Genomic DNA, 14,169 nt, shown 5'->3' on the forward strand with positions numbered 1-14,169 from the left:
TCAGTTCCTGCTTTGAATTAACATGCAATTCAGGATTGACTTTGCAGCTGTCTATTGTATTCAACTCTTGACTCGTGCCTGTCTGTCTACCTACTCATATGCCTTTAAATGCTCCAAAATATCGAGACATAAATACTTAAACACACAAAAATCATGGAGTTCCATGATCAAACTTTAGTCTTATTGATTTTTTTCTAGATATAAAATAATGGGTTTTAGCAGCAGTAGCTCAAATATATTAAATTAGGGAGTTGTACCTTAAGGACTTACACTGAAATGCAAAATCACCACTTTTCATGCAATAGATCACTTTTAAAATAGTTTACTTGTTTAACAAGTTGACTTTTCCACAGATCATTCTTGACATGCTGCTTATCTTTTAAACTGAAACCTTGAAAGCTATGTATACTACCAGTGCCTGGCTGTTCTGTAGCAGTGAAAGAGCACTCAGTGTACTACCTGTAGAGTCTGTTTCTGTGGTTTCGTCCTTAATTTTAGACTAGTGGCAGATGGATACAGTCATTATGGGAAAGTTTGGCATTTTTAGAGGCAGGGAGATTGAATGCAAGGCTTCAGTTGGCACAAAAATTAAATCAGCATATTTCTTCTGATATTGCCAGTGGTTCACTTTACTCTTAATTTCCTTGCTGATATCCAGGGCGCAAAGCTTTAATCTTTATGCTATTTGTGCAGAACAGCTGTATTTATTCACATAAGCAGTGGGTCCTTCAATGTCTGTTTCCTTGCAGACCCATAAGCTTGACCATAAGAGAATTTTGATGCTCTCACTTTTAAGAGAGAATTTAAAAAGGTATTCTGCTACCACCTTCCTAAGCCTTATTTTGTTTATGTATCAAAGTTAAAGGTTTTTCTTTATGCCTCTCAGTTGATGCACTACCATGTTTTGATAAGGCACAGTGAATTTCCCTCCCTTCTTCATTGTGGGGGTTGGGAGTAGAAGCTCCCTGTGAATGGGGAGAGAGGAAGGGGAGGTACTGAAGATTGTGGAGGCAGCTCCATGCAGGGAAGGAGGATCCTGTGCGGGTTCCTACCTGCTTCCTGGCCCATTCCAGCCCCTCTGGGTTTCATTCTCTGCTCTCCAGCCCAATTCTGGGCCTCCAGGCTGCTGTTCAACCTTCTGGATCCTGCTTCCTGCTCCCTGGCTCGATCCAAGTCCCTACCACAGCTGTTTGGGCCTCTCTAGGTCCTGATCTTGGGCCCCATAGCTGTTGCTCCACCCCTTGTGTCCTGCTCGCATCAACCCTTCCAGGTGAGTTTATGCAGAGGCAGAAACCTCCACAGTATTTCCCCAGTGGGGGACTACTCCCTTCCCTCCTGCCACCTCTGGGCTTTATAACTGTTTTTTAGAACTAGAAACAGACAAGGTGAGGGGAAAAAATTAAACAAGGATTAGGTCTACTATAAAACTGTAGGCTAAACATATGTCAAAAATATAGGGTATTGGAAAAGAAAAATATGTACACCAGACTATAACATCCTCCTGGGAAATTCTGCACAACTGTGGCGCAGCAGAAAAATGCCCCCTCCCAGCAGATTTCATTTGCTTCCTTGCAGAAAATGGTTTCTGTGGGGAAGCAAAGAGTAGCTGCACCAGTGCAGACCCGTCTCTTTAGGTAGCTGGGGGTAAAGGTAAATCACTGAGGGGAGGAGGTCTGGGGATGCCCTGGCCACCCAGGGACGTTAGTCCCAGCTGCGGGGTGGGGTTAGGGGGAGGACGGAGATGAGTCCCATTCCCCCTTGCTTGCACTGAGCAGGCGGGGCTGGGTCAGATCAAGCCCCAGAAACTTCCCCTGGTTGCAAGAAGCTCTGCACCACGGGGCTTGGGGGAGGGGAGGCTCAGCGGGGGGGTTGTGTGCGGGATGGTCTGGATGCACGGCGGTTGGGCGGACAGGGAAGCAGCTCATTGTACAGTGACCCCTCCCCACACTCACGCACCTGGACATGCCCCCCTCCATATCACAAGCCCCCCCCAAACCCCACCGTGCCAAGCTTCACCCCCGGCATCAGGAGCCACCCCCCAGACACCTACCACACTGAGCCCCAACCAGCTGCACCCTCCCCTGAATCCTAACCACCTTCATCTGGACTTCCCTGCAGAGTCCCATTCCTCCTGCACCCAAAACCCTGCACTAAGCCCCTGTGCATCCAGGTTCCCCACTGCATCCATATCCCCATTGAGCTGCTTGCACCCAGATTGCACCTGGTACTCTTGAGGGAATTCTGCACCAAAAAATTTAAAGTTCTGCATATTTTAATTGTTAAAATAACACAATATAATCACACCATTTTCAATTATTTTGGTAATTTATTTCAAAATACCTGTCAGCAAATAATTGAAAATGGTGTGATTATATTGTGTTGTTTTGACAAATAAAATATGCAGAATTTTAAAATATTGTAGGCAGAATATTTTTTTTGTTGCAGAATATTTAATTTTTTGGCACAGAATTCCCTCAGGAGTATATAACAAGGTTAAAAAATGAACTAGATAAGTTTGTGGAGGATAGGTCCATCAATGGCTATTAGCCAGGATGGGCAGGGATGCTGTCCCTAGCTTCTGTTCACTAGAAGCTGGGAATGGGTCACAGGATAGATCACTTAATGCTTACCAGACTAACACGGCTACCCCTCTGATACTGCTCTGTTTACTCCCTCTGGGACACCTGGCATTGGCCACTGTCAGAAGACAAGATACTGAGCTAGATGGACCTTTTGGTCTGACCCAGTATGGGTGTTCTTATGTTAGCAGTTTTCTACTGTGAACCACTAGTGCTTTGGAAAGAGTTTGCTGGCTCCTCCCTGTTTCCAGCTGTAATATCACATCACATTAAGACAGCTAAAAATATTTTAAATCCTTTTTTTCCAGTGACTTCCTATTCACAATCTGAGATTTCTGCTAAGTGGTTGGAGAGCCCCCAATACTAACAGTTTTATATAGGATCAATATTTGTATGCTGAACAAAATATGCCAAAAACAACTAAGTGAACAGAAACTATAACTATGATTATCAGTTGCACCAACTGCCTCTCACCTGGTCTTAGTTCAAGTGACAACCTCAGGTTAAAGCTGTTAAATACTGAGTGGCTTTCATAGTGCTGGGCATGGTTTAAGAGGCTGGGAGAAGTATGGGTGTCCTCAGGACTCCAGCAGGGATGCATAGATCCCTCTGAGTGGATGGCAAGAGGAAGAAGAGAACAAATCTAAAAATAAAGTTGAAACATTTAAAGTCTTTTTTGTTCTCATTGCATACACAACTGATTAACTGCCTTAGTATAACTGAATTTCAACATTAGATATTATGCTGCTAATTAGCTTAAACTGTCACTAGCTTCTTTTGCATTCATTTTGCAGGAGTGGTCTGCAGATTTCAATCGTACTCTCAGTAGAAGAGAGAAGAAGAAGGCTTCAGATGGAGTGACTCTAACTGGTGTCAACCAGACAGGAGATCAGGCTTCGCAGCATACCAAGCATAGCAGGTAGAACTTTTTTTATGTCCGTGAGAGACAAAGGCTGAAAGAATAATATGAAAGAATGGTATCTTGAAGTACATTAGGTGGATACAGGTCAGAAATTTCACTACTCACCTAGGTAAAGGGAATATGGTTCTCTTGTCTCAGAACAAGACTTAGTGGTTTGCAATATTTCCGTGGATAGGGAACAAACAGAAAAGTCCTTAAATTTCAGCTTTTTGAAAGGGTTGTGTGCCTGCAAGCTCATTGAATACTTCGGTTTTATCTTATTTTTGTGGTGTTCAGCATATTTTTATCTGTCCTTCAGCCCGGAATTGGAAGAAACCAAACTTCAACTGAAATTGAATTTTCTCTTAGGTGGCTTTTTGTGAATTTAAGTAAAAAAATGTGTTCTGTCAGTTCCAAATGACTATATTAAATAGATATATTGTCCGCTTTGACAGCTCATTACTATAATAGTCAAATTACACTGAGGGATCTACTGAATTTTCTGATACGTCTGGAGACTTTTAAGTCCTTTTGCAAATCCTTCACAGCTTAGAGAGAAAAAAGTATTATACTTAAGGGTATAATATTTATGTGTAGTGCTTTTGAGGGCCCCTGTACTGTTCTAAGGGACCCAAGCAATGTGCTTGACTGGAGCAGGGTAACTGCTAGGTAGCTCATTTTTTAGTGTGACACTAATTAAATATACATGTGAATCCATGAGCAGATAGGGTCACCTTAATGCTTTTTCTCTCCCAAATAGCCATCTTAGTGTCCCGAGTAATACAGTGCAGTCATTACAATCAAGTTACAATCCCTTTGAAGACGAAGATGATACGGGGAGTACTGTCAGTGAAAAGGAGGACAATAAAATCAAAAAGTTGGTGAAAGAACGTTTTTTAAATTGTTTTCACACTTGCTCTTTCTCTATCCAAGGTTTCCAATTTTGGGTTTCTACAAAGGCACCATATTGTAGAATGCATGGCAGTTCTTACGAGAAGTCATATAAGCAACTTTGTAAACCTAACTTTTCTTTTTCTAACAGAGATTGTATATGTTGCCTTAATCTCCTCTGGTTTGAAACTATACTGAGGTTATTGGCAATTGGTAACACAACTTACCAGTTGCTTTTTGTTCTCATTTAACTGTCTTAAAATATGTGAACTCTGACAATCTGCTGTGAAACTACTGCTGGAGCTTTTCTGCTGTGTGTACACTCACTGGACAAGTCCACTTTTAAGACTTTCTCTCCACTTAATACTTTCTCAATTATCTGTTTCATTGTAGCAGTCCTGGTGTGTCATATTATCTGAATGTCATGTGCACACTCAACAGTTGCCTTTTTTTAACTATAAAAAACTACTTGTTCTAAAAGTATTGTTCTAGAACAGTGTTTCTCAACTGGTGCATTGTGACCCATGGAAGGTCACAAAAAGCAATTAGGTGCTTGAGAGGCACTGAAAATTTTAAATCTGAAGCAAAGAAAATCTTGCCTCCCCACTACCTCCGCACTCCCTCATCTTTCAAAATCAAGTGTTCTCTGTCTTTCTCAACAAACAAATAATATAGACTTATCACTTTTTTACTTTTTATAGAAAATATAAGGAGTTGCACAAAAAAAATTGACTTTATTTAAAGTGTCACCAACCTAAACATGTTAAGAAACACTACCCTAGAAATATAAAGTTTTGAAACATTAGCTCTGATGTATAAACCATTAAGTTTATACTTAACTAGATAAGACTAGTATTATGGTGTTGGTGTATGTAATCTCAATGTTTTAAAATAAACTACAATTTTAAATTGCTTTTAGTGTTAGCAGCTCTGAGAAAAACCAAAGCTACCCTACAGAATGGTCTGATGAAGAGTCTAGCAATCCGTTTTCGTCCACTGATGCAAATGGAGATACAAACCCATTTGATGAAGATGCCTCCCCTGCCGTGGAGGTGAGAGTACGAGCACTGTATGACTATGAGGGCCAAGAGCATGATGAACTCAGCTTTAAGGCTGGTAAGTTTACTTTATTCACTTTAAATGTTTGTCAGAAGGGGAAACATGAGGAAATACCAGAAGAATATGGCTTTCTCACCTCTTCTGGGTACCGTGAGAACTGGGATTTTTACCAACCAACATTTCAACTCTAAACCAAGTCTCACATTACAGTAGAGGGTTTATCTACAAATGATCCATCCTCCTGTCTACAAACATCTCTTCATCCTAGAAGTGTTAGCAGTGCCTCTCAGACCTTGCAGGTGCAGGGAGCACTAGCTGCCAGGAAGGAAGCTTTCTTGAAGTGAAGGGGGATATTGTGAAACTAATTATCTCTTCTTCATTGGGGTGGTAGCTGCTGCTGCTACTACTTTGTCGTCTCCCTAGTATCGCCAACCCTGGAAAATCAAAAATCACAAGACTTTGCCAAAAAAAAAAATAATAAAATCACAAGATGAGTGTGAATCATGACATTTTGAGGGGGGAGGGGGAGAGTTTGCTCTTTCTTTTTTAACAGCTTTAACCGGAAGTACCCTTTTTCCTTCCTGCTTCCCCACTGTGCACATTTTTAGGTTAAAAATTTAACATTAAATATGCACACAGGCTAGGAAAGTTTTTTTTTTTTCCTCTTCCCCCTAGCTGGGAAAGACAATTTCCCCCCATCCTCCTCCTCTGTCACCCTCTATCCAACCCCCTTTTAATGGGGTTGCCAGGGCCAGTGCTAGACTTGCTGAAGCCCAAGGCCCACTGTGCAGGGCTGAAGCCAAAGCCCAGTGGCTTCTGCCCTGGGCAGTGGGGCTTGGACTTCGGGTTCAGCCTCCCAAGGCTGAAGCCCTCAGGCTTCGGCTTCAGCCCTCCATCGGGTCGTGTAGTAATTTTTGTTGTCGGAAGGGGGTCACAGTGCAATGAAGTTTGAGAACCACTGCTCTATCCTCTGAGGTCATCCCTTGGGTGTACTCTCTCCAGATATCTCCCCTGCTTGCTGGGGTACTGCTGTCCTCTCCTGAGCCATGAGCCCATCCCAGCAACAAAAGGAAGGTTGGAGAATGTAGCTGAACTTGCAGGGAACTGCAGTGTGGGAGACATGCTCTAGTCCACTTTCACTTCAACAAACACACATACAAATTGCTCACTGGCTTTGGTTAACAGTGCAGCACTTTAAGCAGATGGGTGCAAGCTGGAGGTGCTGCTGACTCTGGCTGGAGTTCTTTTCTGGTATTTCCTGCAGCTGTGCTAGCCTGGCAAGGTGATTTCTTGTTTGTTCAGCACAGGAGTGGAGAGCTTGAAACACTGCAGGAAGAACCTAAAAGCAGTAGCCTTCCGTGGTGGCAAGTTGAAACTGTGTCAGAGCTGCTAGTTCAGGCTGTAAAAACTAACAGCTGGTGCTGCATCCAGGCCTGTGTTTTTACAATCAGCTCAGTCAGAATTCCTGAGATGATAGCTGTTGACTTGTGTGCAGCTTCTGAAAAAGATGCAGAATCACAGCTTGCAAAAATGAGATTTGGCCATCTTTGTTCCCATTCCCTCAGTGTCTGCTTCTTCCCTCAGTGCCTGCGTGTGGCCCTTTATTCATTCTTTGATGGCTCACTTAGTGCATTAGGTTACAAACGGGAGGAATAAGATGAAGTTAAAAATTTGGGAAGCTTCTGTTTTTTCTAATTTCAAGTTAAGCAAATCTTATTATGTTCAACTACAGTGAAAACAATGAGTACATAGCTGGGTTGTTCCTGCTAAAATGTGCAGCCATAAAATAGTTAATATTGACGCTAACCAGCGGCCATTAGTTAACCCCCTCCCCTCAGGGAGTCAGGAAGTTGTCAGAGCTGCTGTTTCAAACTGTTTGTCCCCAGTTTCAATTAAGGCTGTGTTAAGACATATATTCAAAATAGAAACGTTGGACTGGAAAAGACCACCTGGGTTATAGAGTTCTTTGTTCTTGCACTGACATTACCCTTTACCTGAAATACTCCATCTCCCTTTCTGGCATTTAGCTCCCTGATTTATTTATAGAGAGCAGTTGTATTCCTTTTTAATCTTTTTTTTGCTAGGCTAAATAAAACAATCTCTTTTAGTCTCATCTCACAGCATAGGTTCTCCATTCCCCTGATCCATCCTTGTAGGTCTTCTCTGCACCTGTTCCAATTTGAATTCATCTTTCCTGAACATGGGTAACCAGATGAGGTTGTACTGGTGTCTTGTACAATGGCATTAATACTTCTCCATTCTCTACTGGCAATCTCACCTGAGACACTCTTAAGATCGCAGTTGTCTTTTTCACAGCCACATGACATTGGTGGCTCATAGTCATCCTATGATCAGCTAATTCAACTAGGTCTTCTCTTCTGGCATTTCCAAATGAGACCCCAGCTTACAGCAAGAATTTTTGTTATTAATCCTAAGTGCATGACCTTGCACATCTATATAGACAGTGCATCCAACGTTTGTGTCATCAGCAGATTTCTTAAGCACACCTACTTTTTGTGCCAAAGTCCTTAATGAAAATACTAAATGACATCAGTCCCAAGGTCACTCCTGGAGGCACTCCACTAGTAACTTCCCGCCAGCCCAACAGTTCTGCTTTCCGCGCAACTTATTGTCATGTCCTCTTTAACCATTGTTTTATCCACTTTACAGTGCTTGTATTAATCCCATTCTTCTCCAGTTTAATTAATAATTTACCATGTTAAATTAATGGAGATATCCTATCTTCTAGAACTGGAAGGTCATTGAGTCCAGCCCCCTGCCTTCACTAGCAGGACCAAGTACTGATTTTTGCCCCAGATGCCTAAGTGGCCCCCTTAAGGATTGAACTCACAACCTTTGGTTTAGCAGGTCAATGCTCAAACCACTGAGCTGTCCGTCCCGTTCCATATCAAAAGTTTTACTGACGTCCAGATTACATCTACTGCATTTCCCTTGTCTAAAAAGCTAGATATATTTTCAAAGGTAGATATCAGGTTAGTCTGGCACAATTTACCTTTGGTAAACCAATGTTTCATTTTGTCCCATTTTTCCATTTATCTGTAGAAAAATGCTCTCTCTGATCACAATAATCGTATCTCAATATTTTTAAACAAATTGGGGCTACCAAAAAGGTGAGTAGTGTTCTGGTTTGCTTTAAACCCTGTCCTGATAGAGGAACAGCAGTAGCAAGACACACCAAGCTCTTATTTATTCCTCCCTGGAATCAATGGGAGCCAAAAATTGCTATTCATCCACAGTGGATTGTGGCAACTTCTGCTCCCCTCCTGCTTACCCAGCCAACATGGAGATGTTCTAATCTGTTTGGAATACAGCAAGTAATATGTCAGACAAGTGATAGGTGCTATATTCCAAGGGATTAGCACAGTAGAGCCTGTCTACAGCAAAATGAAGCAATGTTTATGTACTGGGATGTAGTGGTTACCTTGGAGTCAGGCATTCTGGGTTCTATTCCTAGCTGTGTGACTTTGGTTAAACTATTTAGCCCTGCTGTTCTCAGTAGAAAATAATACTTAAAATGTGGCTAGTACTTACCTACATTAAAAGAGACCTAGACAACCTGTTTGTAGACATTTTAAATATCCATATAGGAAAGATGTTTAAGTCCATATTATACACAATCCATGTTATAGTTTAGTATATCATTTACATCAGTCCTGGGTTTACATTCGGAAGGGGCCCATTACGGACCCATCTAATCCATCCAGGTCTGGCCCCTCTCCCAGGGCAGTCAAGTGCCCAGGCCTTGCTGTATGAGAGGCTCCCAGGCAGCAGGTCCCGCTTGCCTGTAGAGGGCTCACTGCCCAGCAGCCAGGCTCTGCCATGTGGTCTGGGCAGTGCTGCTGGCTGCAGGGCTGGTGGGCACAGACAGGCTCTTGGGAGACATGTCCCAGGGGTCTGCCATGTTTCCCAGTGTGGCTCCAGCTGTGAGTGGTCTCTGCTGTCAGTCACCTGCGGGGCCCCACCTGCCTCTTCAGGGCCAAGCCGCATGGGACTGGTGCAGAGGCTGAGCCAGTCTTGGCCAGTGGGGGTGCAGAGCAGGGGGCTTGGCTGGGCCCTTCCAGGCAAGTGGGTCCTGAAGGAGCCTGTCCCAGGCAGGACCCACTTCCCCTCCATCCTGGCAGATCGCACCACTCCCGAGGAGCGGGAGAGATCACCACCCTGGGACCGGCCCTGGCTGCACTGCTGGCTCAGTCCGATGGAGCTGAGGGGTGGGGTATAGAATGGCTACCATAAGGAATTACAGGTTTTGTGCAACAGTATTAGAATGAGTGAGACTTATGTTATACTGAGCATTTGAAATAGAAGTTTCTTGAGGCGATGTCACAGCCATGTATCAACTTCCAACTGTAAAGATGGGACCACAACATCAAAAATTAAACCCCAACGTCCATTATATTTGTTTAAAGGGGAAGGTAACAAAAAATAATGTAGGGTGGAAGATATTTGTTTTCTTCACAATATATCTAGTAGGTATACCAGTAATCTACCAGTATATTTTAAAGAAAGAACATGTCTTGGCACATTTTGCTAAATCTCTGCTAAATCTTGTAGCTTTTTGCTACATGCCTTTGTAGCAATTTTTTATGTATAGGGGAAAATTGTGTACATTAAATGACTGTAAATCTCATTAGTGTAAAAAATAGTGTCATTTTTTTGACTTGGTAGAGGTAGTTATGCTTCCCAAAATTAGCTTTTTCCATCCATACTCTCCAGAAAGGTAAGGAGTTAATACTAATTTATGTAATTCTTAAAATCGTATTTTCATTTTTGGTAAAGCAAAGTGTTAACTTTTTGAAATGTCGGCATTATAATACTTCACTTCTATAAAACTCCTATCATCCAAGTATCTTAAAGTGCTTACTGGATCTCTTCATATCATATGTGAATGTTTATAAAATGGGATATTTTTTGCTAAAATCAAAGTGATGGTAAAGAGCAGAGTTGGGAAGCACTTATGATAGGGGTGGGTAAGGAAGAAGGGTAGGTATCTAGAATAGTTGATGCTACGTTATTTTCTCTTATTACCAAAGTGGTGGTGTTTGTCAGATATGACATTTATTTTGCAGGGGATGAGCTAACTAAAACGGAGGATGAAGATGAGCAAGGTTGGTGCAAAGGACGTCTGGATAATGGACAAGTTGGCTTATACCCAGCAAACTATGTAGAAGCAATCCAGTGACAAAGGATTAAGTGATTCTTGAAGTACTATAATAACTTTGAAAGCCAGTACCGAACATGTTGCTCACAATGAGGGGAACTGAATGATGTATAGAATGTATATAGTTCTTTTAACGCAAAGGAATGATGGATTGATATTGACTTTGTGGTGATTTAGAGACAAAAGCTAGATTTGGCAATTTGAAAACAAAATTGTAATTTGTACACAATGGAAGACAAAAGGGTCAGGTTGAAAAATATAGTACAACAAGGAAATTCCTCTTTAGCTTCTTTCCAGTCTGTTCTGTATTGCCATGTTTTTTGCATTTTCTATTCTGGTACCCTAATCCACACTGGGTGTTTGGTTTATCCTGCTTTTCAATTAATCAATTATTTTAAGTGGCCTTCAGTAATTTTCAACTTGAATTTTTAAGACTATTGTCATTGATTTTCTGTTTGTTCTTAGCAATGTCTGAAAGATGCAGTATTTTTTTATTTAAATCCTGTGTAGGCAAGCACCTTTTTTTTTATGCTTGGATTTTTCAATTAATACTTAAATTATGACAGATTGATTCACCAGTCAAGTGAATGAGAACTTTCCATGTTGTAATGTTAATCTTTCCATGCTGTCATCATGGATTAAAGTTGTAAAACAAGTATTGTATTTAATAAATGTCTGTTACAGAAGATTATTTTGTAGCAGATATAGCTGCATATATTATGGTTGGGTTTCTATTGTGAATGCTATTTATGCATTTTGACGTTTAAATGCGAGTTTCCCAAATAGATCGTAAATCGCATTCTAAAAGCAAAAATAACATAGAATATTTAAAACTATTTCAATCATACTCTTGCTGAGCAATTTACCCTCTGTAAATTATTAATGATTTTATCAGTGATTTGGAAGGTTAAACATGTATGAAGACTAATTTTCAAGCAAAGGAGACTGTAAAATAGACTAAATTGCTTTTTATTAAGAGGCTCTTTATGTTGTGTATATGTATATATAATTTGATATTCAAAAAAATTTAAAGAGCATGTCTACTGTTAACTTTGCGAGCCTTCTGACTGTTGATTAGATTTAGACTCTGCTTGAAAACTTAAATTATAGGCCTATTTAAATCTGCATTGTTATTAGTTGTGCTGTATCATAGAGCAAGTATTCTGTGATTCAGATTCTCAGAAATATAGTAAATACAACAGTATACTCTAAATCTGTATTGGTTGGTAAATTGTGGATCTAAATATAAACTAGCTTTAGTAGTCCCTTTGTGGATTATTGTAGCAGAACACTGTAAAGTCTCCTACATCTTGTTTGCAGCTACAACTCAGTCATATGTAACAGTGTCAAACAGTATACATTTGTGACATTTAACAGCTGGGTTATACATGTTCTAGCAGGTTTTTGTCTTTAAAAATAATCTAAATCTTATCAGGTGAGTCAAAATGCAACGTTAGGAAGCTACACTGTAATCAAATTAAGAAATCTATTTTCATGTAATTAAAACAATGTAGGTGTTCTTTAGCTATGCTATTTGCTTTTTGAGATCACAGAGATATATTTAGTCAACATTTCTAATGAGTTGAAATGTGTACAGGCTTAGGAAGTGGATGTATGTATGTGTCTGTCATAAAAATGTACCAGCATATTTGCTCATTCACAATATAAAGACTTAACAAAAACTGTCAAGAATTTGGGTTCTTGGTCTCTGTATTCTAAAATATTTTAGAAAATTAATAAAATCTGTTAATCTCTTAAATATACACAATGAACCTCTTACTTCCTAGTGGAAAATGAAAATTTAGCTGTGAAGCAAATATTCTATGTATTTCACTGCAACTTGAGATGAATAACCAAAATTGCATTGAGTCTATGAAATCCATAAACTAGTGTATGATGTGAACAGACACCTGTCTCCTTGGTAAAGAAGGAAGCATGGCACCAAATTTAGACTGTATTGGCAAAAGCTTGTAATGAAACATATTTGTAGAAGAAGGGGGGAGGGTGAATTATTGCTTCAGTCTATCTACAACTGTCTACAGCCCCAGCACTCACATGCACACCCCTTTTGGGAGAGAAACCCAAAACAAAAAAACCCAAAACTGTACTTGCACTGTACAGAAAAATCTGCACAGCGCAAGCTCATAAAAATCTGCCTTCTTCCTCAATGTTAAGAGAGGTGTGCACGACTTCTCCCTCCCATTAGATATTACATTAACTGAGTTTAATAATAAAAGTTTAACTACGAAAGGTAGATTTCAAGTGGCTAAAGGGATAGCAAACGAACAAAGCAGATTACCTTAGTATATAAACAAAACATGCAAACTAAGCTTGACACACTAGATAGGTAAGATACAAATTAGCAAATTCTCACCCTGTGTGATAAACAGGCTGGCAGATTTTAAGGCATACATTGTCTTGGCTTTCCCAGGTTTTCATACACAGACTAAAGTTTTTAGCTTGGGACCATCACTTCTCACAGTTGTCTTTGTTCCTCAGGTGTGGTGTTGTCATTGTCCTTCTTTTATATCTTCCCCTTATATCTTAACTTGCTGGAAAGCTTTTTTGCTGTGACCTGGGTCAAACAGCTCCCATTGTATAGAGCTATCTGACCTGTGTCAAACCGCTCCCATTGTGTAGAGCTATCTCAGAGAGGTTTCTGTAGCACACAGTTCCTGGGGTAATCCTTGTGTGTGTTTCTTCAATACGCCACTACCATTGTTTGGCCTCATCCAGCGTAGCACATTTGAAATACAGAAACATGGTCAATATTATCAGCTTCAGATACAAAAATGATACATGCATACAAACTGGATAAACACATTCAGTAAATCATAACCTTTCCAATGATACTGTACATGAGTCATCTTGCATAAAGTACACCTCAGTTATGTCATCCATATCATAAGCATATTTCCATAAAGAATATGGAGCATAATGTCACATCTGTCTACAGCACAGGTGATGTCTAATGCTGTTTTCCGTCAGGGTGGGTGGGTGGGTGTGTGTGTGTGTGTAATAAAGTTAGTTGAACTCCTCAAGATTCAGACAATACATTACACAAGATCTTTCTGCCTTTCACTAAAGAGCTTTCATGGTATCTGCTTAAAGATGTCAGAAAAATGAATTGCTTGAAGAAAAATGACAAATTCCCTTTCTATAAAAACTTTCCAGGGTGATAATTGCTTGTCAGAAAATTATGTTGGTATTGGCAATAGAGATTTAGCAAGCAAGTCCTATTTTCAAATACTTTGGACTCCTTTGTTACACTCCAGCCATGCGGTGCTGCTGAGTGGGAAATTCAATCCCACATTAACTCAAATGGCAATGAATTTGGTCTCATTTTTGTTTTTTAGTAGACCTTTGTCAACCTGGTACAAAAAACCGTCAACTGTGCATCTCTGTTTAAGAGTATAGCAACATATTGAGAGTGAAGACTGAGATGTATTGATAGACCAATATTGAGAAGTTTGATCTGACCACTTCTCATGAGGTGTATGCAGTATGGTTTACTTCTACAGCGTTAAATTAACAATCCCTAAAACGGAGATGAAGGTAGA

General features: G+C 40.4%; 1 protein-coding gene across 6 annotated transcripts in view; it reads left to right on the top strand.

Annotated features, from left to right (window-relative positions):
- PACSIN2 (protein kinase C and casein kinase substrate in neurons 2) overlaps window positions 1-12,298 on the top strand; it is a 127,584-nt gene extending 115,286 nt beyond the window's left edge. For 4 of the 6 annotated variants that reach the window (XM_039542183.1, XM_039542195.1, XM_039542189.1 and 1 more), the window contains 4 exons: window positions 3,374-3,498; window positions 4,241-4,357; window positions 5,291-5,487; window positions 10,518-12,298. In XM_039542183.1, coding sequence (XP_039398117.1) covers window positions 3,374-3,498; window positions 4,241-4,357; window positions 5,291-5,487; window positions 10,518-10,630 — 552 coding nt within the window. In that variant the 3' untranslated portion in view covers window positions 10,631-12,298. The remainder of the gene's footprint in view (window positions 1-3,373; window positions 3,499-4,240; window positions 4,358-5,290; window positions 5,488-10,517) is intronic. The other 2 variants (XM_039542201.1, XM_039542222.1) reach the window with 1 other exon arrangement.
- Window positions 12,299-14,169: the final 1,871 nt, after the last annotated feature.

This window comes from Mauremys reevesii, linkage group 1 (genome assembly GCF_016161935.1).
Source record: "Mauremys reevesii isolate NIE-2019 linkage group 1, ASM1616193v1, whole genome shotgun sequence".
Classification (NCBI taxonomy): Eukaryota; Metazoa; Chordata; order Testudines; family Geoemydidae; genus Mauremys; species Mauremys reevesii.